Source organism: Rutilus rutilus (genome assembly GCF_951802725.1).
Source record: "Rutilus rutilus genome assembly, chromosome: 17".
Lineage (NCBI taxonomy): Eukaryota > Metazoa > Chordata > Actinopteri > Cypriniformes > Leuciscidae > Rutilus > Rutilus rutilus.
Window position 1 is genome coordinate 1,428,499 of NC_140230.1, and position 24,009 is coordinate 1,452,507.

A 24,009-nucleotide genomic window follows, 5' to 3' on the forward strand; every position below is an offset into this window, starting at 1 on the left:
CAAAGATATGGCTCAGTGAGCACTGGCTCATTTGGGTGTGAGCCAAAAGTGGCCCACATATGTTTCAGCAAATGTGGCCCAGTTATCTTAAAACACATCTGGGCCAGTTTTGGCAAAGATATGGCTCAGTGGGGCACTGTCTCATCTGGATGGGAGCCAAAAGTGGCCCACATATAATGCTGCAAATGTGGCCCAGTTATCTTAAAACACATCTGGGCCAGTTTTGGCAATGATATGGCTCAGTGAGCACTTGCTCATCTGGGTGTGAGCCAAAAGTGGTCCACATATGATGATCCAAATGTGGCCCAGTTATCTTAAAACACATCTGGGCCAGTTTTGGCAAAGATATAGCTCAGTGAGCTCTGGCTCATCTGGGTGTGAACCAAAAGTGGCCCACATATGATGATCCAAATGTGGCCCAGTTATCTTAAAACACATCTGGGCCAGTTTTGGCAATGATATGGCTCAGTGAGCACTGGCTCATTTGGGTGTGAGCCAAAAGTGGCCCACATATGATGATCCAAATGTGGCCCAGTTATCTTAAAACACATCTGGGCCAGTTTTGGCAATGATATGGCTCAGTGAGCACTTGCTCATCTGGGTGTGAGCCAAAAGTGGTCCACATATGATGATCCAAATGTGGCCCAGTTATCTTAAAACACATCTGGGCCAGTTTTGGCAAAGATATAGCTCAGTGAGCTCTGGCTCATCTGGGTGTGAACCAAAAGTGGCCCACATATGATGATCCAAATGTGGCCCAGTTATCTTAAAACACATCTGGGCCAGTTTTGGCAATGATATGGCTCAGTGAGCACTGGCTCATCTGGGTGTGAACCAAAAGTGGCCCACATATGATGCTGCAAATGTGGCCCAGTTATCTTAAAACATATCTGGGCCAGTTTGGACAAAGATATGGCTCAGTGAGCACTGGCTCATCTGGGTGTGAGCCAAAAGTGGCCCACATATAATGCTGCAAATGTGGCCCAGTTATCTTAAAACACATCTGGGCCAGTTTTGGCAAAGATATGGCTCAGTGGCACTGTCTCATCTGGATGTGAGCCAAAAGTGGCCCACATATAATGCTGCAAATGTGGCCCAGTTATCTTAAAACACATCTGGGCCAGTTTTGGCAAAGATATGGCACAGTGGCACTGTCTCATCTGGATGTGAGCCAAAAGTGGCCCACATATAATGCTGCAAATGTGGCCCAGTTATCTTAAAACACATCTGGGCCAGTTTTGGCAATGATATGGCTCAGTGAGCACTTGCTCATCTGGGTGTGAGCCAAAAGTGGCCCATATATGATGATCCAAATGTGGCCCAGTTATCTTAAAACACATCTGGGCCAGTTTTGGCAAAGATATAGCTCAGTGAGCTCTGGCTCATCTGGGTGTGAACCAAAAGTGGCCCACATATGATGATCCAAATGTGGCCCAGTTATCTTAAAACACATCTGGGCCAGTTTTGGCAATGATATGGCTCAATGAGCCCTGGCTCATGGGTGTGAACCAAAAGTGGCCCACATATGATGCTGCAAATGTGGCCCAGTTATCTTAAATCACATCTGGGCCAGTTTTGGCAAAGATATGGCTCAGTGAGCACTGGCTCATTTGGGTGTGAGCCAAAAGTGGCCCACATATGTTTCAGGAAATGTGGCCCAGTTATCTTAACCCTCTGGGGACCAAAAACGCGCCCGCGCGTTTTGCTCGTTTTTTTTTTTAGCAATGAAAAATAAACACAAAATGCTCTGTTCATTTTGATCTTTCATTTTCGTGTAATACATCAATCGATCCTGTTCAGTTTCAATTTTTTTTCTGTATACTCACAATAAAAATAAAGTGTTTTGCTTTTTGACAAATAAAGAAAAACTAACATGATGCTATTTCTGCCTTCTCTCTGTCAGTAAACTCCCATTTGAAACGCGTTCGAAAATGATCTATAACTCCGCGAAAATTCAGTCAAACAGGCAAACAGACCCACGGGCATAAAGCTTGAGATCGCAGCTTTTAAATGAAGTAATTTATATAAAAAACAAATATTCTCAGCTTCTGTAATCTGTATAAAAAGAGAGCGACTCCAGTCGAGCTCATTACGAGCCATTCAAAAGTAATTTGACCACGCCCCGGAGAGCGCGTGCTATTCAAACGCAAATTCTGAGAACCATTTCAGTCTGTGAAACGCCCACATCAGCTGTAAACAAAGAGGCATAATATAGCCTACCTTATGGAGAAAATTTTCCGTGCTGATATGAGGAGCAATATGAGGAGCAGATCCCGCTGAGGAGTGAGGTAGGCTAAGTTATCCTTTCTCAAGTGTTAATGTGGAATAACGTTATGGAATAACGTTGTAGGCTTATGTAAACAAAAAGATGAATCGCGTTTCTATAATATGAATCGCGTTTCTGTGAGATGAATGAAGGGTACATATTTGTAAAGACTGTTTAGCCTAAATATGAATCGCGTTTCTGTGAGATGAATGAAGGGTACATATTTGTAAAGACTGTTTAGCCTAAATATGAATCGCGTTTCTGTGAGATGAATGAAGGGTACATATTTGTAAAGACTGTTTAGCCTAAATATGAATCGCGTTTCTGTGAGATGAATGAAGGGTACATATTTGTAAAGACTGTTTAGCCTAAATATGAATCGCGTTTCTGTGAGATGAATGAAGGGTACATATTTGTAAAGACTGTTTAGCCTAAATATGAATCGCGTTTCTGTGAGATGAATGAAGGGTACATATTTGTAAAGACTGTTTAGCCTAAATATGAATCGCGCGTCTGTGTGTGACAGAATAAACTGCTTTGCTATAGCCTACTGAGATGAGTAAAAATCGACTGAAATATGTTGAAATAAAATGTATTTGTATAAGCAACGTATTAAACTGCAAATTAACATTTATAGGCTATGCCCTAATATTTCATAAAAACAACGTTACAGTCAGGCGAAGTATGAAAGACAACATTTTGTTGACTAGATTTGGGTACAGTTTTTACTGTAGAATATACTGTCACATCAAATAAGCTTTTCTGCTCATATATATAAAATACTATTTTGTCAAAAATAAAGTCATAGACTAAGATGTTCCAATGTTGGCTATATTCAAACTAATGAATACATATGATAAAATGTAGGCCTATAATCTTTTTTTTTTTTTTTACAAAGAAAGAGTACTTTTTTGCAGAAATATTGCTGAAATTGTAATTATTGTTGTAATTGTAACCTTTTTAATAAAATAGCAAAACATATTTACAAGATAGATGTAAGCAAAATCTTAAATGGTCAATATAAGTCTTCTTCAAAATATATATTTTGTCCTTGCATTGTGGCTCAGTCAGTGTCACACCTGAATGAATGGCTAATTATGCAGAGTCATTATGCAGAGTGGGTGGGACTAAGGTGTAAACTACTCCTCCCCCTCGCATATTGGCTTTCCAAGCAAAACCTGTTTTACACCATTTAAATCAATGTATTTTTTTTTGTGAACGATAAAGCAAGACTATTTTCACATAATTTTGAAGCTAGAACTCGAAGAGAAAACATCCATTAGTCAAAAGTCTTGTGGGCACATATTTTGTATGAGTTTTGTGGTCTTATTTCAGCAACTTTCATTTTTATTTTTTTAAATAACCACGCATAAACATTATTCTCTTAAAAATACAAACATCTACATACATGTTGCTCGCATATTATGGTAGGCCTGTTTGTGCTATATAGAGTGAATTTACACCTTTGCCATTAACATGTTTATAAATAACTGAAAAAAGCACAAATGTCAGAGCATGTCAGAACATCTCAAGGGCCCCAAAAACAGCTTGGTCCCCAGAGGGTTAAAACACATCTGGGCCAGTTTTGGCAAAGACATGGCTCAGTGGCACTGTCTCATCTGGATGTGAGCCAAAAGTGGCCCACATATAATGCTGCAAATGTGGCCCAGTTATCTTAAAACACATCTGGGCCAGTTTTGGCAATGATATGGCTCAGTGAGCACTTGCTCATCTGGGTGTGAGTCAAAAGTGGTCCACATATGATGATCCAAATGTGGCCCAGTTATCTTAAATCACATCTGGGCCAGTTTTGGCAAAGATATGGCTCAGTGAGCACTGGCTCATCTGGGTGTGAGCCAAAAGTGGCCCACATATGATGATCCAAATGTGGCCCAGTTATCTTAAAACACATCTGGGCCAGTTTGGGCAAAGATATGGCTCAGTGAGCACTGGCTCATCTGGGTGTGAGCCAAAAGTGGCCCACATATAATGCTGCAAATGTGACCCATTTATCTCAAAACATATCTGGGCCAGTTTTGGCAAAGATATGGCTCAGTGAGCACTATCTCATCTCGATGTGAGGCAAAAGTGGCCCCCATTTGATATGGCAAATATTGCCCAAATAATTAATTACAATTTGGGCCACGTTTGGGAAATATATACGGCACAGTCAGCATTACAGGTTGTAAGTCTAACTTGGCTCACATTCGACGTGGCAAATATTCTTTGTGTTTCACAAAAATTAAAACCTACGTGGTAAGTCCATTTCTGGATTGGATGCCACACTTCTGAAAATGGCTAATTTAGCTTAAAAGGGACAAAGATTGAAACTGTAGTGGCCTGAATATTTTTTAAACATTTTTTTAACAACATTTAACAATATTTTTTGGTATGGATGGAGTAGACACTTAGGCTGGATGTGAGGCTACATGTACTTACATCTATGACATATATGCTATTGCTAACATATGTTTTGTAGGTACAGTGTCTAGAAAAGTTCAAGTGTCTAGGTTCAAACTTATGAAGACTTTTTATGGTTTTGGGATGTGCAAGAAGATACTTTAGTTGCTGTTTGTGCAAAGCTTGGGGCACAATGATTTTGCCAAGTACATGCTCCTGTATCAATATATTTTGTTGATCTTGGAACAACATTCCTGTCCATAAAAATAGTCCTAACCCTAACCCTAACCCTAAACCCAAGCATGGTTGTAAGTAGAGGTCGACCGATTCATCGGTTTTGCCGATTAATCGGCACCGATAGTTGATTGGTGGAACTATCGTTATCGGCAAAAATACATACCGATAGTTCTTCCTGGTTGCGTCCGTTGCTGGAGCGGCTGAGAAGCGCGCGCTGTCATTCATTACACAGTAAGAGAGAGCTGAGAAAGCTCTGCTGGCATCATGCAGTACAAGAGCGGCCTCTAGAGGTGTAATAAAAACTATCGTTGATGCCTCGTGTTGTTTATTTCGACACGTGATTCTGCGTGCTGCACTGAGAGCACACGCTGCGTGGAGATCGCTGACATCAGACGCGCATTCACCTACAGCTGAAAGGTAGCCTATGTATACAGTACATTTTTTCATATCATTATAAAGTGATTAATTTGTTGACTAAATGCTGCATTAGTAGAGAAAGAACAGCACAACTGTATGTTTATTTGCCTTCAAGGCTGAGAGGACGCTAACATTAGTAGTACCTCAAGCGGTTAAAACACTGACAAAAATAAACGTCCGACCCGAATGTTTAATGTCACAATTGTTACCATCTATTTGCATTAGTTTATATCGAGCTGGTCACTTTTATGCATTAAATATGCAGAGAAGTTGAATATTTAAAGCTAGAGACGTAAGATAGCAAACTGATATGTTCATACAGCCGACAGAAACATATAAACAAATCAGAAAAGCGTTAGATTTCGGTTATTTTTTCATCATCACTTTAATACATATTTTGTTATTTTGATCAGATAATCATCAAGTGTTGAAAGCAAAATAAAAGCAAAAGTGTGAGACTATACATGTAATATTAATGTCATTTCAATGCTCTGGCCTTGTAGATATTTAAAGTTGGCCAAGCATGACTGTTTTGATTTATATGAAATGATAACACTTACAATAAAATTCCATATGTAACATTAACTAAGGTTAATAACTGCTGTATAAGGATTGTTCATTATTTGTTAAATAACATGTACTAATTTATATTAAGTACAATATATAAATTTAAATTAAGGTTTTTATTTGTTAACCATAGTTAATGCACTATTAAACTAACATGAATGATCAAGGTGCAATTGTATTGCTCAAATATTATACAGATCAAATTTTGTTACTTTTTTATTCATTAAGTTGGCAGTTAACAGTTACATTTTTTAAGAGCATTACTTTTTGTTTCAGTTTGAATGAATGTATTTTATTGACTTCAATATTTATTCATATTTATATATTTATTTCATTTAGCATGTTTTCATGGTTCAATACAGTTTTATTATTTTTATAATAAAGTTCAGCACTGTTTTACTTGGAGTGTTATGTTTGTTTTTATCCAGTATCAATTTTAAAAACTATCGGTTGATTAATCGGTTATCGGCAAGTATGGCCCAACCTAGCTATCGTTATCGGTAAAATCCACTATCGGTCGACCTCTAGTTGTAAGCCTAAACTTGACACAACTGCAAACTTCAAATCTAATTGGTCGAATGCTGTTCCAGGATCAACAAAGATGTTGAGCCAGGAACATGTTGTAGCCTACTCGGTGTAACCTTGCTTATCTTGCTAGCAGTGTCATCTAACTTCTAGAGCAGACCTGGACAAACTTCCACTGGGGCCTCAAGATGACTTAAAATTATGACAAAACTAAATCCACCAAAAATCAAGATATTTCTCATTATTTGGCTATTTTTATAACAAATGTACAGGATTTGTTGTGGAGAATATAAGGGGACATTGAAGTCAAAAAGGTTGCGATTCACTGTTCCTAGGTGTGTCAAAGTGACCCCACAAAGGGTAATATTTTAAACTCCCTTAAAATGTTTAGATATGTAAAATATTATATATATATATATATATATATATATATATATATATATAATATTTTATTCTAAATAAACCTTACATTTTTCTTACATTTCTGGCTAAATATAATTTACATTTATACAACTGTCATCTTTAGGCTATAAACAATCTTTATTAAAGATTAAAAAATTATAATACTAATTGACACTATAATTGATGAAATACAATTAAATGAAGATGACAAATCAGCAGAACCTGCTATGAGAAAATATTATTTTGATATGTTTTCTTGAATACTTTTTCAAAAGCCCTGCATTCATGACAAAATGTTCCCACTTTTTTGCTGATTAGAGATAAGATCTATTATGTTTAAATATAATATTTACTGCATTTGTAGTTGTCTGTGAAGAAAAAAAAATCTAACTGACGATTTTCCAGTTCACGGCCCTTTAACACTAGAAGTCCCAGAGTTTTGTAACCCTCCTTTAGCCAAGTGGATGCTAACTGGTTAGTCTTTTGGCTATCATTAGCATCAATTCATGTGTAAATGTGGTCGTTACCTGAGCAATCTGCAGGGGGGTTGGGGGTGTGTGTGTGTGAATGGTTGCTGGTGGCTTGTTTGTATGTGTGGGGGAGGGAGGGCTGCTAAAAGCAGAGAACTTGATTGACCAAGTCTCACATTGGCATGTAGGGTCTTGCCCAGGTGTAAACAGGTATGAATTAGCACATCTAATTGCATGCAGCTTGCTCTCAAATGAGAGGTAATTCCTTGTGTGCTGAGGTGGGTAAAATCTCACTGCACATAGCCTACTACTTCAGTGCCCTCAAGAATTCTGTGGTGTACGAACCTCCTCTCCAAGAAAAGAAAATGCAGACAAGACTCACCACTCGGCAGGCCTTGGAAAATGATCCTGAGTGAAGTAAACCCTTGTGACTCAGATGTAGAAGACATAGAACTTCAGCCGGATTCGGACTCAGAGCTGTCTGATCTGTCTTCAGGTTAAGTTTCATTTCATATTATTTCCTATTTCATTTCAAACCAGTAAGTGGAAAACACCAAAAAAGCAGAGTGGAGTGACATAAATATTTACTCTCCCTTTTTTGTATTGTCCACTTTTTTGTTTGTACTACTTAGCAGACATTCACTGCCATCTGAAGTGCAAAACATTATTAGTTGTTTCTTTGCTTTAGTTGTATCTTTTTATTTAGGAAGATATTTCAGACATTATTCCGATACAGAGAAGGAGATGCTGGAATTATTATTAGTATCTATGCATGCATTTGTGATATCATTTGACTTTTCCATTGCTCACAATTTGAATTTGTTCACACTGCAGATGAGGAGACTGCTCCTCAACCAAAAAAGAGAGCCTGTTTGGGGACTGACCTGACAGAGACAGCGAAAGATGGCACAGTGTGGCGTGAAGAACAGGTGGGGACGCGTCTCCCTTTCACCCCAATAAAAGCGTACGCTGCAGATGGAGAGCCAACGGCTAAGGCCAGGAAAAGTATCTTGAGTCGCCTTCAGAGCTTCCTGTGTTTCATCACTCTTGACATGCTTCATAGCATTCAAGAATGGACTATTCAACATGCACAGGAAACGGAGCATGTTCATTGGTTCATGGCCCTCCCTGAACTAATGGCATTTATTGCAATTGTCATCTTGCGGGGGCTTACCAAGGTTCCATCACTACGTGACTGCTGGTCAGCAAACCTGGGAAACCCACATATCATTGGAACAATGCCGCAAAACCGCTTCCAAGACATCATGCGACACCTACGCTTTGATGACAGATCCACCCGGAGTGATCGAGCAAAGACTGATAAGTTTGCTGCAATTTCCAGTGTGTGGGGATCATTTGTCACCAATTGCATCACGTCCTACAACCCTGGTCTACATATCACCGTTGATGAACAGCTTTTCCCGTCAAAGACTCGCTGCTGTTTCCTGCAGTATATTGCAACTAAACCTGACAAGTTTGGGATCAAGTTTTGGGTGGCTTGCGACCTAAAATCCAAGTACATTTGTAATGTCCTCCCATATCTTGGCAAGGACCCTAGTCGTCCCAGTGGAGAGAGACTGTCTGAAAATGTAGTGATGAGGCTGATGGAACCATTCTTAGACAAGGGCAGAAATGTTACCACGGACAATTTCTTCACATCGCTGTCACTTGCGCATAAACTTCTTAGCCGGAAAACCACCATCCTCGGCACAGTCAACAAGATTCGCCGGGAAATCCCTCAATCCGCTAGACACACAGATCGCAATGAATTCACCACTCAGGTATGTTGCAGGTCTTTTGTGGTTTTATGTTTGTGTTTCTAATTTTTAGAATCAACACCGCCAAGTGTGTCATTGTGTCATTGTGTGTAAAAGTGCTATGAAAATAACAATTTATCTTATTTATTAGGTGTTTTCAACCACTGCTGCTACGCTGACGGCGTATGCAGCCAAACGGAAGAAGACCGTCTACATTCTTAGCAGCGTGCACAGCGTGGTTCAGACTGATAATACCACCAAAAGGAAGCCAAACACTGTCACCCTTTACAACACCACAAAGTGCGGCGTGGATGTGATGGACCAGATGGTGCGGGAGTACATTGTCCGCACAGGGACACGGCGCTGGCCAGTTGCCGTGTTCTATAGCATGATTGACATGGCAGCACTGAATGCACATGTGCTGTATCAAGCATGCACCGGAAGGCAGGAAAGACGGGTGGACTTCCTGGTGGAGCTTGCAAGAGAGTTGGCTAACTCTCATATGTGTGCGAAGAAGGCAAGAAAAGAACAATTGCTTCGGACACAACCCTCCACACCTAGCCCTGGAAAAAGAGCCATGTGTCAGGTCAAACACCAATGCAAGAACAATCATGCCACTGTGCGATGTGTTCACTGCTACAGATACACATGTGGTAAATGCAGGCGGGAGATACCATGGCAGTGCCAGGATTGTGAGTGATTGCTGGAATGTATTCACTCACTTTTTAATATTATTTGTAAATATGTGTACAAATGGTTGGTTTCTTTTTTATTTTATTTTGTACTGTTTTTATCAATAAATCTCAGCAACAAAGGAAAAAAAAAAACATGTGTGTTGATTTCTCCCTAAGATGGCAAAGTGAAACACAAGTTTCCTTGAAGTGGCTCAGCATGGCCCCACATCGTTTACATAACAAAAGCAACCGTTCACAGCTGATTAAGGATATTAGCCCAAAGCCTTCCAGCCCATCGGCTGTCCTGCGGGTTTTATAGGTAGAAAAGCCAAATGGCTGCTCTCTGGGACTTCTAGTGTTAAATTTAAACGTTGCCGGAAAGCGCGAAAAAGGCGCTCAAAACCAAAACGTCAGAGGATTGTCAGGAGGACGGATACCGGTACTGCAAAAAGTCAAGGTAAGACATAATCGATAAATGTTTCTTTTTGTTAGCGATTGCTTCGTTATATCAAGTTGGAGTCTGCATGTTGTGTTATATGGAGTCAAAGGAATAATTTCTATTCGAAGTTACATTATTTTGGCAGTTCAACTCTAAGCTAGATATATTATGGTTGTCACGAATGCGAAATGAACAAGTATCGATTGCTCGGTGCGCCATTAACGTTACATTTAGATTTGCTCATGTTGCTCCCTATCACTCTCCCAACCTTTAGTCAGTTCTGCACGGTTAAAGTATTTAACTCGTGTCTTATTTTGGCACAACAATGAAAAAAAATAAAAATAATATAGTGTAATTTGACATTCATGTTTATATACATTGGACATAATACTGCACTAGTTGTATTACTTTGTGACAGCAATGTTTCATTAACCCTAGGAATAATGCACAAATAAATAAAAGAAAACGTATTTTTCTTACAATAAAAGCTTTTATGAGATGATTACAAAGTAACAATAATAGATGTTTTGGGTTCAGGTAGACTATTTAAAAGTTGGGTCAGGTATTAGGCTATTCCTCTATGTATTTCACATTTTTATTATTTTTATTACTCTAGATCTTGTGATAGCTAATGGCTCGTTTGTATCACAGTTTTCATCTATTGACATTGGTTTGTCTGACCACTCAGCTGTCTTTTTTAACCTTGAACTGTATCATACAAATGAGCTTACCACCCGAACAGTAACCTATCGGAAGTGGAAGTCTATCGACCAGGCAGCTTTCTCCAATTCGGTGGTTTCCATCTTAAGTGACCTTCATCCCTCATCACTGGAGGAGAGAGTTTTGCATCTAAATTCCACTCTTGCTACTAATCTTGACACTTATGCTCCTCTATTGTCACGAAAAGTCACATATGTCCGATCTGCCCCTTGGTACAATGACAATCTACGTTCTAAAAAGGCTGCTTATCGGAAAAAGGAACGCAAATGGCGTCTTACTGGGCAGAGTGTCTACTATCAAGAGTGGAAAGATCTTCTGCAGGAATATCGAGTTCTTTTGGAGATTGAAAGATCCTCTTTTTTCTCTCAGACTATTGAAAATAAAAAAAAACCCCAGACACTTGTTCCAAACCATAAACAGACTGCTTCAAGTTAATCAGTCTGCCACGCCTGCTTCCCAACAGCTCTGTGACTCTTTTTTAAGTTTTTTTAATTCAAAAATTGACAATGTCCGCAAAGACATTCATGCTAACTTTGACTGTGCCACTCCACCCTTTTGTGCACCTGGGTTCACTGGTGTTCCTTTCACTGACTTTACATTACTGGATTCTGAGGTTCTTTCAAGGGAGGTATCCAGCATGAAATCAACTACTTGCTTGCTGGACCCAATTCCTACGGATTTATTAAAATCTTGCTTCCCTGTGTGGTGCCAAATTATCCTTAGAATTATAAATGAATCATTGGAAACGGGGATCGTTCCAGCAGTGTTAAAGACTGCTGCTGTTACGCCAGTACCAAAGAAAGAAAATGTTCCTAGGGATGATTTTAACAACTTTCGTCCCATTTCTAATCTTCCCTGTTTGGCAAAAATACTTGAGCGTGTTGTTGCCTCTCAACTTTGTAATCATCTTACAACCAATAACCTCTTTGAACCCCTTCAGTCAGGTTTTCGTAAATTTCACAGCACTGAAACAGCGTTGGTCAAAGTTACCAATGACTTGTTAATGGCCTCGGATTCTGGTTCTACATCACTTCTCATTCTTCTTGACCTTAAAGCTGCCTTCGATACTGTGGATCACGGTCTTTTACTTTCCCGTTTAAAAACTGACTTTGGTGTATCTGGTACAGTTTTGGACTGGTTTAAATCCTATTTTACCGACCGTACCCATTTTGTCTCGATGGGCGGCTTTAGGTCTGACACTCGTCCGGTGTTCACAGGTGTTCCTCAGGGATCAGTTCTGGGCCCACTACTTTTTAATATTTATCTGTCTCCGCTTGGACATCTGTTGCAATCTCTCGGTCTTAATTACCACTTATATGCAGACGACACTCAAATATACATCCATTCTAAACCTGGCGAAGACATTGATGCTCTTTATCTTTCTGGCTGTATTTCTGAGATTAAGGCATGGATGAATAATAACTTTCTTTGCCTGAACAGTGGGAAAACTGAGGTCATGCTTATAGGTTCCCGTCATCAAATTCGCAAAGCAGCTCCACTATCCCTGTCTGTCGATGGCTCTGTCTTAGAGACCCAGAGTAAGATGAGGAACCTTGGTGTAATTTTTGACACCAGCCTCACTTTTGATTATTTTGTACAGAACACTGTGAAGGCATCTTTTTTCCACCTTAGAAATATAGCCAGACTGCGTCCCATCCTAAATCTATCTGTTGCCGAGAAACTGATTAATTCATTTGTGGTCACGAGACTGGATTATTGTAATGCAGTTCTAGCTGGAGTTTCCAAATCTACAATTAACAAATTGCAATATGTCCAGAATTCAGCAGCCCGGATTCTGACGGGAACCGGAAAATTCGAACATATTACTCCAGTCTTGAAGTCTTTACACTGGTTACCGGTTAAGTTCCGCGTTGACTTTAAGGTCATGATGTTAACATATAAGGCTTTACATGGCTTAGCACCGCAATACTTGTCTGGTTTACTAAACAGTTACACTCCAACACGTAGACTACGCTCTTCACAGTGTCACTTATTAACTGTTCCACAAACGCACCTAAAATCTATGGGTGACAGGGCCTTTTCTGTTTATGCTCCAAACCTTTGGAATTCTTTACCCCGTGAACTCAGGGAAGCACAGACTTTGGGTATTTTTAAAGTTCTTCTCAAAACGTATTTTTTTAAGCATGCATTTGATTGTTGATGCCTTTGCGGTTGGTGTATTGTAGCTTTTATTATTAATTTTTGTTGTTTATGTTATTATTAATTTCCGCTCTTTGGTGGATTGTGACTTTATGTTCAGCGCTTTGAGAAGCCACTTTTAAAGGCGCTTTATAAAATAAAGCTTATTATTATTATTATTATTATTATTATACCCTAGTAATTATAAAATTAACCTTAGTTGGCCTGCTTTATGTGTTTTTTTGTCTGTTTTGAGTCAGGATGTTTTCACCTTAATAACGTGTCAATGTGATTTGCTACAGAAAACTGCTGGTTGGAATAAAATAGCCTACAGTTTAAAACACATCTAGTGTGTTTGCTGCCAAAAAGCCACTTTTTTTTTGTTTCATCTGACCATAGAATCTGGTCCCTTTTGAAGTTCCAGTCGTGTCTGACAACTGAATATGCTGGAGTTTAATTTTAGCGGAGCTAATTAATTTAATTTTAATTTAATAAAAATTTTCTTGAAACCCTCCCAAACAACATGTGGAGATGTAGGGGTTGTTTTTTTTAACAATTTTTTAGGCTTTCTGACCCCCAAGACTCCAGTAATCTCTGCAATTCTCCATCTGTGATCCTTGGAGAGTCTTTGGCCACTCAAACTCTCCTCCTCACCGTCCATTAAGACAATATAGACACACGTCCTCTTCCAGGCAGATTCGTAACATCATTAGTTGATTATAACTTCTTAATTATTGCCCTGATGGTCAAAATGGGGATTTTCAATTCTTTAGCTATTTTCTTAGAGGCACTTTCTATTTTGTGATGTTCAACAATCTTTTGCTGCACATCAGAACTATATTCTTTGGTTTTACTCATTGTGATGGATGATTCAGGGGATTTGGCCTTTGTGTTTCCTCATATTTAAACTCCTGTGAAACAAGAAGTCATAGCTGGACAATTTCATGTTCCTAGTCACCCTGGTGTGCTAAAAAAGATAAATATTAATGGGAATATACTTCTGAGATATTTTACTCGTAAACAAAATCTAGAGGTGCCAATAATTGTGGCCAATGTGTTTTGGAGATAAACATTTATTTCATAATGTGATTTCCATTTTTTGACGCAGTCCGATCTTCCTAGCAGGCATCAAACTTGTTCCTTTTGGGCATCTGGAAGCAAAGAGTGTCCTTGGCCATGGCCAAAATGTTCTTTACATTGGCGCTGGCTAACTATGCATTAACTATGCGCTAATGCTTGTCCTAAGATTTTAAAAGTTGTGTAGTCCATCCTTGCATTTACAATGTTATATTTTTTTAGGAACTGTCAGAAACAACAGACTGACAGCTGCGGCCACCGATCAAGAGATCGAATCATTTATTAAAAAATGGCTTCATCTTGCAAGTGACCGAGACGGAGGGAGAAGAGAAAGAGAAACGGAGGAGGGTCCAAGACACCAGTAAGTCAGTTACATTGCGTTTTTGCTATGTGTATAATACCATGGTCTGTCTGAATACTTTATTCTGATTGGCTGCAAGGTGTAGCCTAGCCATTTGTAACACTTTACAAGTTAACATTAGTTAACTACTTTAGTTAACATGTGGCATGAACAATTCTTCTTCAGTATTTATTAGGGGTGGAACGGTACATGTATTCGTATTGAACCGAAACGGTACGGCGTCACGGTTCGGTGCATGAATATACACGGAGAATACACAGTATAAAAATAAATAAAACTTGCGTGCAAATTAATTAATGTAAAGCGGGACTACTGTTAAATACGCAGGTTCTTTAGGGACACCTAATCTGTAGCTCCGCCTTAGCTCTGAAGCTCTGTGTCTATAATGAACAGGCTGCGATGTCAAGATTGCAATGCTGGAATATGTTGTGTGCGTGCGTGTGTGAGAGAGACATCGAGGCGCGGGCGCGATCGAACAGTGGAAACATAAAAACATACTCCATCATTTTGTTCATACAGGACATCATTCAAACTGCAAAGTGTTTACTTATATTTGTGTACACTTGCAATGAAACACAACATTGTGCTTTTGTCAAACTGTAAACTCTTGTCAAACTGTAACCTACAACTGTCACCCAACCAAAATCTCTCTCTCTCTCTCTCTCTCTCTCTCTCTCTCTCTCTCTCTCTCTCTCTCTCTCTCTCACACACACACACACACTGTTTAAAAGCAAAAAATATTTATCCAACCCCATTTAAAACCAGTCTGTGGGTGCCATCTTTTGGACATTCATCATATTGCATTGGTTTTCATTTCTTGTCCTAAAAATAAACAGAGCACTAATCTGTTTATTTTTAAGTTACACATTCTACATTGATTAAAAAAGAAAATCAAATGTGTTTTTAATGGTAGTATTATTTTATACAGAAATAATGATGTATAATTAACATGAGAATAAAGTTAATGTTAATTAAAATTTTAAGGAAAACAAATATATTGATCTGAAATGTAGCAAATTTATTTTAAATTCATTCAGGTACAATTACAAAACACATCTCAAGGTCTTTTTGTATTTTTATTAATTTAATTAATAAACTAATTATATAAAACTATTGTCAATGCACTACAAATAAACTGGTTCTATGCCTTTACTTTATTAATAAAACTTTTTTAAAAAATACAAGGCTTAAAGGAGAACTCCGGTGAATTTTAACATTGAGCTAATTTTTTTGTAAATTTGGAGTGCTGTCAGTACAGAGAACAACGACAAAAATCGGTGTTGCCTACACCGTGTTATCCTCTTTAAAATTTGCACCCTGTTGACTTAAATGGGGCAAGTTTTAAACCTGCTTTTAGCCTCTTAACATCCTTGATGTGTCATTACAAGTGCACCAGCCATGTGAGTGATTTTATTCAGAGTGAACGCGGGTGAATCTGACTGCAATAGATGTGAAAGATATGAATAAAAGTGATGTTAATTCAGCCAGCGCACATACCTGTATTTACTTCCTGTTTTCGGTCGAAGTCCACAGTAGTCGATTGTCCAGTTCACGCGCGTGATCATAGGTAACTAAGCAACAGTGGAGAACTCGACAATCGACTACCGTGGACTTCGACCGAAAACAGGAAGTAAATAAATGTGCGCTGGCTGAATTAACATCACTTTTATTCATATCTTTCACATCTACTGCTGTCAGATTCACCGTGTTCACTCTGAAGGAATCACTCATAGTAGAGGCTAAAAGCAGGTTTAAAACTTGCCCCATTTAAGTCAACAGGGTGCAAGTTTTAAAAAGAGGATAACACTGTCACGTGTCTGTTCTGTCTTGTGCTGCACATGGGTGTTTGTTGTTTTGTGCCATGTGCTCTCCTGTCTATTGTCTAGCCCCTCCCATCTTGTTATCTGATTATTGGTTAATTTGTCCCACCTGTCTGTCTCGTTACCCTCCTTTGTTGTTCCCCTATTTAGCCTCCTTGTGTTTGTAGTCTTGTGCTGGTTCGTTGTCTGAGTTACCTGTCCTTGATGTTCCTGTCTGTTGGATACCTGAGTTCTGAGTTTTGTACTTCGTCTGTGTTTGTTTATTAAATCTCCTCTGCACTTGAATCCTCGTCTCTCGTTTAGTGTTCCGTGACAAACACGGTGTAGGCAACACCGATTTTTGTCGTTGTTCTCTGTACTGACAGAGCTCAATGTTAAAATTGACCGGAGTTCTCCTTTAAGACATTTATTTTCCTTTGGTGGTACAGCCTACAGACATGCACAAGAAAAAAAAATTGCCTTCTACATTTTTGTTTTGCTTTTCCCTCCATTGTACAGAACTCGTACCAAACCGTGATGTCCGAACCGAGGCATGAACCGAACCATGACTTCTGTGTACCGTTTCACCCCTAGTATCTATTAATCGTAATTAATGCTAATTGTGATGCTTACTAATGCATTACTAAAATCAAAAGTTGTATTTGTTAACATAAGTTAATGCACTGTGAACTAACATGATCAAACAATGATTGACTGTAACTTTAAGAAAGCTTAATAAATAATGTAGTTAATGTTAGTTACTAGTTAATACATTAACTAATGTTAACAAATAAGACCTTACAGTGTTACCAAACCGTTTAATGCACTGGTAGTTCCAGTCCATTTATTCACCATTCAGTATTAATGTGCTGCTTTGATTAAAGCGCAGACACAGCTGTTTTTTTTAAAGTTTTTAAAACTTGCAGCTTCACTATTAGTAAATAGACGGTGTATAGACGCAGGTAATTCCTGAACGCATCTCTCACTACAGTGCCTGCTTTTTTTGTTTTGTATTTTTTTATTTTATTTTTTTATTATATTTTGTTTAGGGCTTTTTTATTTAATTTGGCTTCTAAGTAGTTGTGTGTGTGTTTGTTTTGTACTTCAACACTATTGTATTATCAGCGTTCTGTTACTGATTCAACAGTTTTTTTTTTCATTTGTGTATCCAATAAAGGCTTGCAAGATTGCCATGATGCAGATGGGCCCAGTCAAGGAGGTCAAATTCTATAATTTTGGATGGTTCCATTTGCCAAGGTTTTGTAGTGTGTTAACTTCTGTGTTGTCTGTTTTTTTTTTTTGGATGACCAAGGCTACTGGAAACATGTTTTGTTTTTATTTAGTTTTTACTATGCTTTCTATGCATATATTTTGTGTTTGTTTATTGTTGGGTTTTTTTTTGGTTTGTTTTTTTGTTTAGATTGCTTTCCAGTTTTGAAAATGTAAACTTGCAGTGGGTTGTTCTTTGGCAATATTAATAAATGATGCAAATGTTTTCAGAAATGTGTTTGAATCATCTGTTGTAACTTATCTTAACATAGAGGGGACATTTTTACATTTCTCTTTTCTGTATGTTGGATATTGTTGATGCAGAGTTCACTTAGTGTCAGTGATATTCAGTCACTGAGTTTCCCAAAGTTTAAATGGCACAGCATGCACACACAAAAACACACATTTAAGGCTTATTTAGTTAATTCTTGGCTAATATGTGGCTGAACAAATGGCCTGCTTGTGGCCCAGATCTGGTAAACAGGAGTGGACCACCCAAGTGCCATCATTTCAGGTATACATACAAGGTGTTGAATCTGGGCCCGAATTAAAATGAACTGTGGCTCAGATTTGTGCCAGTTCTGCTTCATTTGTTTTGTTTATGGCTGACATGTGGCATTGCTATGGCTTAATTGTGGCCCAAATCTGGCAAACAGGAGCGGACCGCCCAAGTGCCATCATTTTCATCTGGCCCACATACCGCGTGGAATGATGGCACATGGGCGGTCCGCTCCTGTTTGCCAGATTTGGGCCACAATTAAGCCATAGCAATGCCGCATGTCAGCCATAAACAAAACAAATGAAGCAGAACTGGCCCATATCTGGCCCAGACACCAAAGTTGCTGTGGCCCAGATCTGGCCCACACTTGACACTTTCATCTGGCCCACATACCGCGTGGAATGATGGCACTTGGGCGGTCCGCTCCTGTTTGCCAGATGTGGGCCACAATTAAGCCATAGCACTGCCGCATGTCAGCCGTAAACAAAACAAATGAAGCAGAACTGGCCCATATCTGGCCCAGACACCAAAGTTGCTGTGGCCCAGATCCGGCCCACACTTGACACTTTCATCTGGCCCACATACCGCGTGGAATGATGGCACTTGGGCGGTCCACTCCTGTTTGCCGGATATGGGCCACAATTAAGCCATAGCAATGCCGCATGTCAGCCGTAAACAAAACAAATGAAGCAGAACTGGCCCATATCTGGCCCAGACACCAAAGTTGCTGTGGCCCAGATCCGGCCCACACTTGACACTTTCATCTGGCCCACACACCGCGTGGAATGATGGCACTTGGGCGGTCCGCTCCTGTTTGCCGGATATGGGCCACAATTAAGCCATAGCAATGCCGCATGTCAGCCGTAAACAAAACAAATGAAGCAGAACTGGCCCATATCTGGCCCAGACACCAAAGTTGCTGTGGCCCAGATCCGGCCCAGAATCTTAGACTTAGATTCTTAGACTTAGATTCAAGAATCTTAGACTTAGATTCTTCTAAAAAAGGCTGAAATATATTTAACTTAAATATTACAGATTAAAAAATGAAAGAAAACGTTTATTTTTTTTTAGTTCATTGTGGCGCGCTCCAAAGATCTATAAAGGAAACAGAGACATTCCGTTTGTTTCTGTTATTTTACAAAATCTGAATATCTTTTGTAAATTTATGAATTATGTCTTGCTTTTATCTGTATGACCATAAATTACGGAGTAATGCCTGGCTCACACTACATGAGTTTTAGGCCGATTTATGCCCGATTTACCCCTCCCGAGAATCTGAGAAAAAATCTTATCGAGGACCTCGATCGGTTCCGATGTTCGGCGCAGATTATCTGGTAATTTGAGGCATTCACAGATCGAATCTTGCACCTCCCGATCTGCTCTCACACAAATCGGGCTCGCCCCGATCATATCAAACATTTTTGATATTTAAGATTTTAAATCGGGATGAGCAAGACTTTGATTACGTCAGTGCTGTCAAAATAGCCAGGAAACAAGAAACAAGTAGAGCTGTCGTGCTGAAGAAATATCCCTTGAGGTAATTTTGAGTGACTCAACTCGATATGCGTTTTTATCTCCATTTATTTATTGCTAAATAAATAAGTGTTACGCTGTGGTCAGCAGGCACAAAGACAAGTAGGCTACATGTTCAGTAATGAAACCAAAACTAAAAAGCACGTTAAAACGAAGTGGATTAAAATGAAGATACAATGTCGGGTCGGGTCCACATAATATAAACCTGACAATGAGGTTGTTAGGCCATTGTTATATAACAGTTAATTCCTTGAATCTCACTTTACGAGAGGCTTTGCTGATATTTCACCAGTATTGGCATTGAAAGTCTCTGCGCATTTTAGACAGGCTGTCACTCAGTCATTAAACTGTTCATTCAACGGAAATGTAAAAATGCGGATGCATTCACAGATAGATGTAATGAAACAAGCTGTTCATTATTTTAATATTTAATTTAAACTTTGAGCTCCACTTTACAAGACTCAGCTGAGCAGCAAAGCGGCGCATGGGCAACGCTGAAGCTGATGCGTCACTCCATGATCATCGGCATTGATTGTATTGGCGCTGACGCCATTCATGAGACTTGTCCTTAAAAGGATGATTTTTGAAAGATTTCACTTTCCTTTGTCACGGCTACCGTTTCACCAATATGACTTGATATATGAAGGCACACCCGTCGCTATGGGCGGCCAGTCTCTGGGTTCAAAGTCTCTGTGCGTGTATAGGCTATGTGCGTGCGTGTGTGTGTGTGTCTCATGGCAAGCATATCCCATATGTGTCCATGCTTTTCCACTTCAGATCTGCTGCGTGAGATCACGTGAGGCGCTTCCTCTGGCACGATAATCTTAATAACATTTTGTAGTTTGTGGTGCACCGCGATTTTTAAATCTTGTAGTGTGAGCATGTGATTTGAGGGAAGAAAATCTGCAAAGATTCTCCTTAAGTGTGTGCTGCAATCAGATTTCAAAATTGGTTAGGATTTTTAAACTCCTGTAGTGTGAGCCAGGCTGGAAGGAAAAAATCCAGTGGTCGCGCCGCCGCCTCACACACACACACACACACACACACAAATCTTGAATTTCTAACTTGTTATCACAGCCTGTTCATTATTACAATAAAATACAGTCAGCCGAACATTTACATTTACATTTAGTCATTTAGCAGACGCTTTTATCCAAAGCGACTTACAAATCAGGACTAAATTAAGCGAGTCATCATGAAGAGGCAAAAAACAACAACAACGCAAGAAGTGTTCAGAATACGAAGTTCAGGCATTATTCAGAGTAGCATAAGCATGATAAGTGGGGTTTTAAGGGAAAGTTTTTTTTTTTTTTTTTTTTTTTTTTTTTAGTTTAGGTGCTCATGGAAGAGATGGGTTTTCAGCTGTTTTTTGAATGTTGTCAGGGATTCTGCATTCCGGATGAGGGTGGGGAGAGTGTTCCACCAGCATGGTACTGTGAATGAGAATGATCTGGAAAGTGATTTTGTGGCTTTCTGTGATGGAACCACGAGACGTCGCTCGTTGATTGATCGTAGGCGTCTGGTAGGGATGTAGGCTCGTAGGAGTGAGTGAAAGTAGGAGGGAGCTGAGCCTGTGATAGATCTGTAAGCAAGCATCAATGCCTTGAACTTGATGCGAGCAGCGAGAGGTAGCCAGTGCAGAGAGATTAACAGAGGAGTGACGTGGGCCCTCTTGGGCTCGTTGAAGACAAGACGAGCTGCAGCATTCTGGATCATCTGAAGAGGTTTGGTAGCACATGCTGGAAGTCCGGCCAGAAGAGCATTGCAGTAGTCAAGCCTAGAAATGACCAGGGCCTGGACGAGGAGTTGTGTTGCGTGCTCAGTTAGGAAAGGCCTGATCTTCCTGATGTTGTGCAGCGCAAACCTGCATGATCGAGTTGTCTTTGAAATGTGATCTGTGAAGGTCAGCTGGTCATCAAACGTTACTCCCAGATTTCTGACCGACCTTGATGGGGTGATTGATGATGAATCAAGCTGGATGGTGAAGTCGTGCTGTAGAGATGGATTGGCAGGGAGGACGAGCAGCTCAGTCTTTGCCAGGTTGAGCTGCAGGTGATGTTCCTTCATCCATGTGGAGATGTCTGCCAGACAGCTCGAGACCCGTGCAGCTACTGTGGGATCATCTGGTTGAAATGAGAGGAAGAGTTGTGTGTCATCAGCATAGCAGTGGTAGGAAAAACCGTGTGCCTGTATGATGTGTCCCAGTGATGTAGTGTAGATGGAGAAGAGGAGGGGACCAAGAACTGAACCCTGGGGAACCCCTGTGGTCAGTTGATGTGCTCTGGATACCTCGCCTCTCCATGCGACTTTGAAGGACCTACCTGTGAGATAGGATTCAAACCAGTCGAGTGAAGTTCCTGTGATGCCCAGTGATGAGAGGCTGGACATAAGGATCTGATGGTTCACGGTGTCGAAGGCAGCAGACAGATCAAGGAGAATGAGGAGTGAAGATTTGGAAGCAGCTTTTGCAATCCGTAGGGCTTCTGTGACCGACAGTAATGCAGTCTCAGTTGAATGCCCTTTCTTGAAGCCAGATTGGTTGACATCCAGCTGGTTGTTTAGAGACAAGAAGGATGTTACTTGGTTGAAGACAGCTCTTTCAAGTGTTTTTGCAATGAATGGTAGGAGAGAGATGGGTCTGTAATTCTCTACAAAAGATGTGTTTAGCGTTGGTTTTTTAAGCAGTGGAGTAACCCGAGCCTGCTTGAATGCTGTAGAGAAGGTGCCAGTATGGAGGGATGAGTTGATGATGTGTGTGAGTGCTGGTAGAAGTGTGGGAGAGATGGCTTGTAGAAGGTGTGAGGGGATGGGGACATATAAACTCAATTTGAATAGTCTGTAATATAATCTGTGACGTTTAGCGTGACCACCGCCTCACTGTGCTGTTATATGGGAAAGATGATATTTTACGTCAATAATGCCAAGTACAAAGCTTAGCCTACATAATAGGCCTAATAGTTCAGCTTGATTCACAAATAATGAAACATTTGGATTCGTGCCGAATGAGAAATGTAGGCTTTTTCACTTTAAATTAATTTGTTTGGCATCTTATTTAGTTTTATTTAAATAAAAAACCTGTTTCTCGCCTTGAATATATATCCATAGAAGCTGGAAGGGCATTAAACAAAGAAAAGAAAAGAGAGATATTATTATTATTAGTTGTATTATAGCCTAATTATTATTATTATTATTATTATTATTATTATAAACTAGGCTACAAAAAATAAGTAAAACAAAATAACGTTATTAATCTGTATTTGTTCTAATCAAACCGGTTTCTGAACGTTAATAATACAGAATAAACGCAGGAACAGAAACGTTAAAATAGGACTGATTCTGCTCGGAGTGAACCGGGGTATTATTATTATTATTATTATTATTAGTTTTTAATCCCTGGAAAAACTATAATACAGATTGTACTTTTAAGTGGCCAATGAACGAACAATATTATTAAAATATCTTTATGTCTGAAAAGTTCACGTCTTTGGCAAAGATAGACATTAAAATGCAATATCATTTTATGTTAGACTTACTTAAGTCACATTTTCGTCATTGTGTCCTTGCAAAAGATCTTTTATAGGTTATTAAAGAAAAGCGTTAAATTCACAGTGTGAATAATTCCACAATGTGGGAATAAGGGTTGCTAAAATGGGACGTTCATGTTTGACTTAAACGTCAGCACGTTCTGAAGCGTGATATAAGCGAATTGTGAAACTCACAGGAATGCCGCTCATCTGTGCTTCCGCATCACTTCTCGTGTGAGCTTCAGAATGCACTTGTGTCGCTTCACGACGACATCATTAACCCGTGTGTGACCATTGGCTGGAAGTGAGTGTTTATAACACTCTTATGGAAATATCATCATATATTTTAATTATCATTTAAATCTGACTACTTTTCAAATTGTATTTCATAAACCAACATAATAAAATGATGTTATAATAAAATGAACATGACCTTGTTTTATCAGGGCTTTATATAGATATAACCAGGGCTTGACATTAACTTTTTTGCTCACTAGCCAATGTGGCTAGTGGTTTTCCAAAGTTACTAGCCACACAGCATTTTTACTAGCCACATTTTTGTTGTTGTGAAATTACCTGATAAAAGTTGACTATGGCGTGCTAAAATTTACTTGAACTAGATTTACAACCCTTTTAAATGTAAAACCACTGTACACACCCAAATCAAGACTACATAAATATATAACAATACAGGTCATTATCATTAGCTCTGATAAGGTTGTGTGTAAAGCTCCTTTTTTAAAATAAAACCATGTATTATGTATTATATGTCGCCACTCCACCGGCATACTACATAACTCCAGCAGCTAGGGCAGCTAGCTGTCTCTTCGATTCTTTGTTGTCGGTCATTAGCGACAATACTCATTAGGGCTGTCAAAATTGCTCAAAAATGACCTTCGAATATTCCCTCTAAAAAAAAACACATAGCTTATAT

At 39.3% G+C, this 24,009-nt stretch overlaps 3 protein-coding genes across 5 annotated transcripts in view; 2 read left to right on the forward strand and 1 right to left on the reverse strand.

Moving 5' to 3' along the window:
- LOC311306995 (NLR family CARD domain-containing protein 3-like) overlaps nt 1-24,009 on the forward strand; it is a 225,118-nt gene that overhangs the window by 156,388 nt on the left and 44,721 nt on the right. For 2 of the 3 annotated variants that reach the window (XR_014630246.1, XR_014630247.1), the window contains 2 exons: nt 14,313-14,451; nt 17,428-18,017. The exons of the other annotated variant lie outside the window; for it this stretch is intronic. The gene's annotated coding sequence lies outside the window, so the exon portion shown is untranslated. Of the gene's footprint in view, nt 1-14,312; nt 14,452-17,427; nt 18,018-24,009 lie in introns of those variants that run through there. 3 annotated transcript variants of the gene reach the window in all.
- LOC311306997 (piggyBac transposable element-derived protein 4-like) lies at nt 7,418-11,244 on the forward strand. The gene is made up of 3 exons (XM_084435681.1): nt 7,418-7,780; nt 8,119-9,065; nt 9,193-11,244. The coding sequence occupies exons 1-3, from the start codon at nt 7,687-7,689 to the stop codon at nt 9,739-9,741; spliced, it is 1,590 nt and encodes a 529-aa protein (XP_084291807.1). The 5' UTR covers nt 7,418-7,686; the 3' UTR covers nt 9,742-11,244.
- On the reverse strand, nt 20,552-22,666 carry LOC311306999 (uncharacterized protein). Its single transcript, XM_084435683.1, has 2 exons — nt 21,873-22,666; nt 20,552-21,674 (listed from the first exon to the last, which is right to left on the reverse strand). The coding sequence occupies exons 1-2, from the start codon at nt 21,937-21,939 to the stop codon at nt 20,878-20,880; spliced, it is 864 nt and encodes a 287-aa protein (XP_084291809.1). The 5' UTR covers nt 21,940-22,666; the 3' UTR covers nt 20,552-20,877.

Coding starts and splice junctions, on each gene's coding strand:
- LOC311306997 (XM_084435681.1), top strand. CDS start 7,687: ATGATCCTGAGTGAAGTAAACCCTTGTGACTCAGATGTAGAAGACATA. Junction 7,781..8,118: donor GCTGTCTGATCTGTCTTCAG/GTTAAGTTTCAT, acceptor TTCACACTGCAG/ATGAGGAGACTGCTCCTCAA. Junction 9,066..9,192: donor GCAATGAATTCACCACTCAG/GTATGTTGCAGG, acceptor CTTATTTATTAG/GTGTTTTCAACCACTGCTGC.
- LOC311306999 (XM_084435683.1), bottom strand. CDS start 21,939: ATGTCCAGCCTCTCATCACTGGGCATCACAGGAACTTCACTCGACTGG. Junction 21,675..21,872: donor GTTTGAATCCTATCTCACAG/GTAGGTCCTTCA, acceptor CATTTCAACCAG/ATGATCCCACAGTAGCTGCA.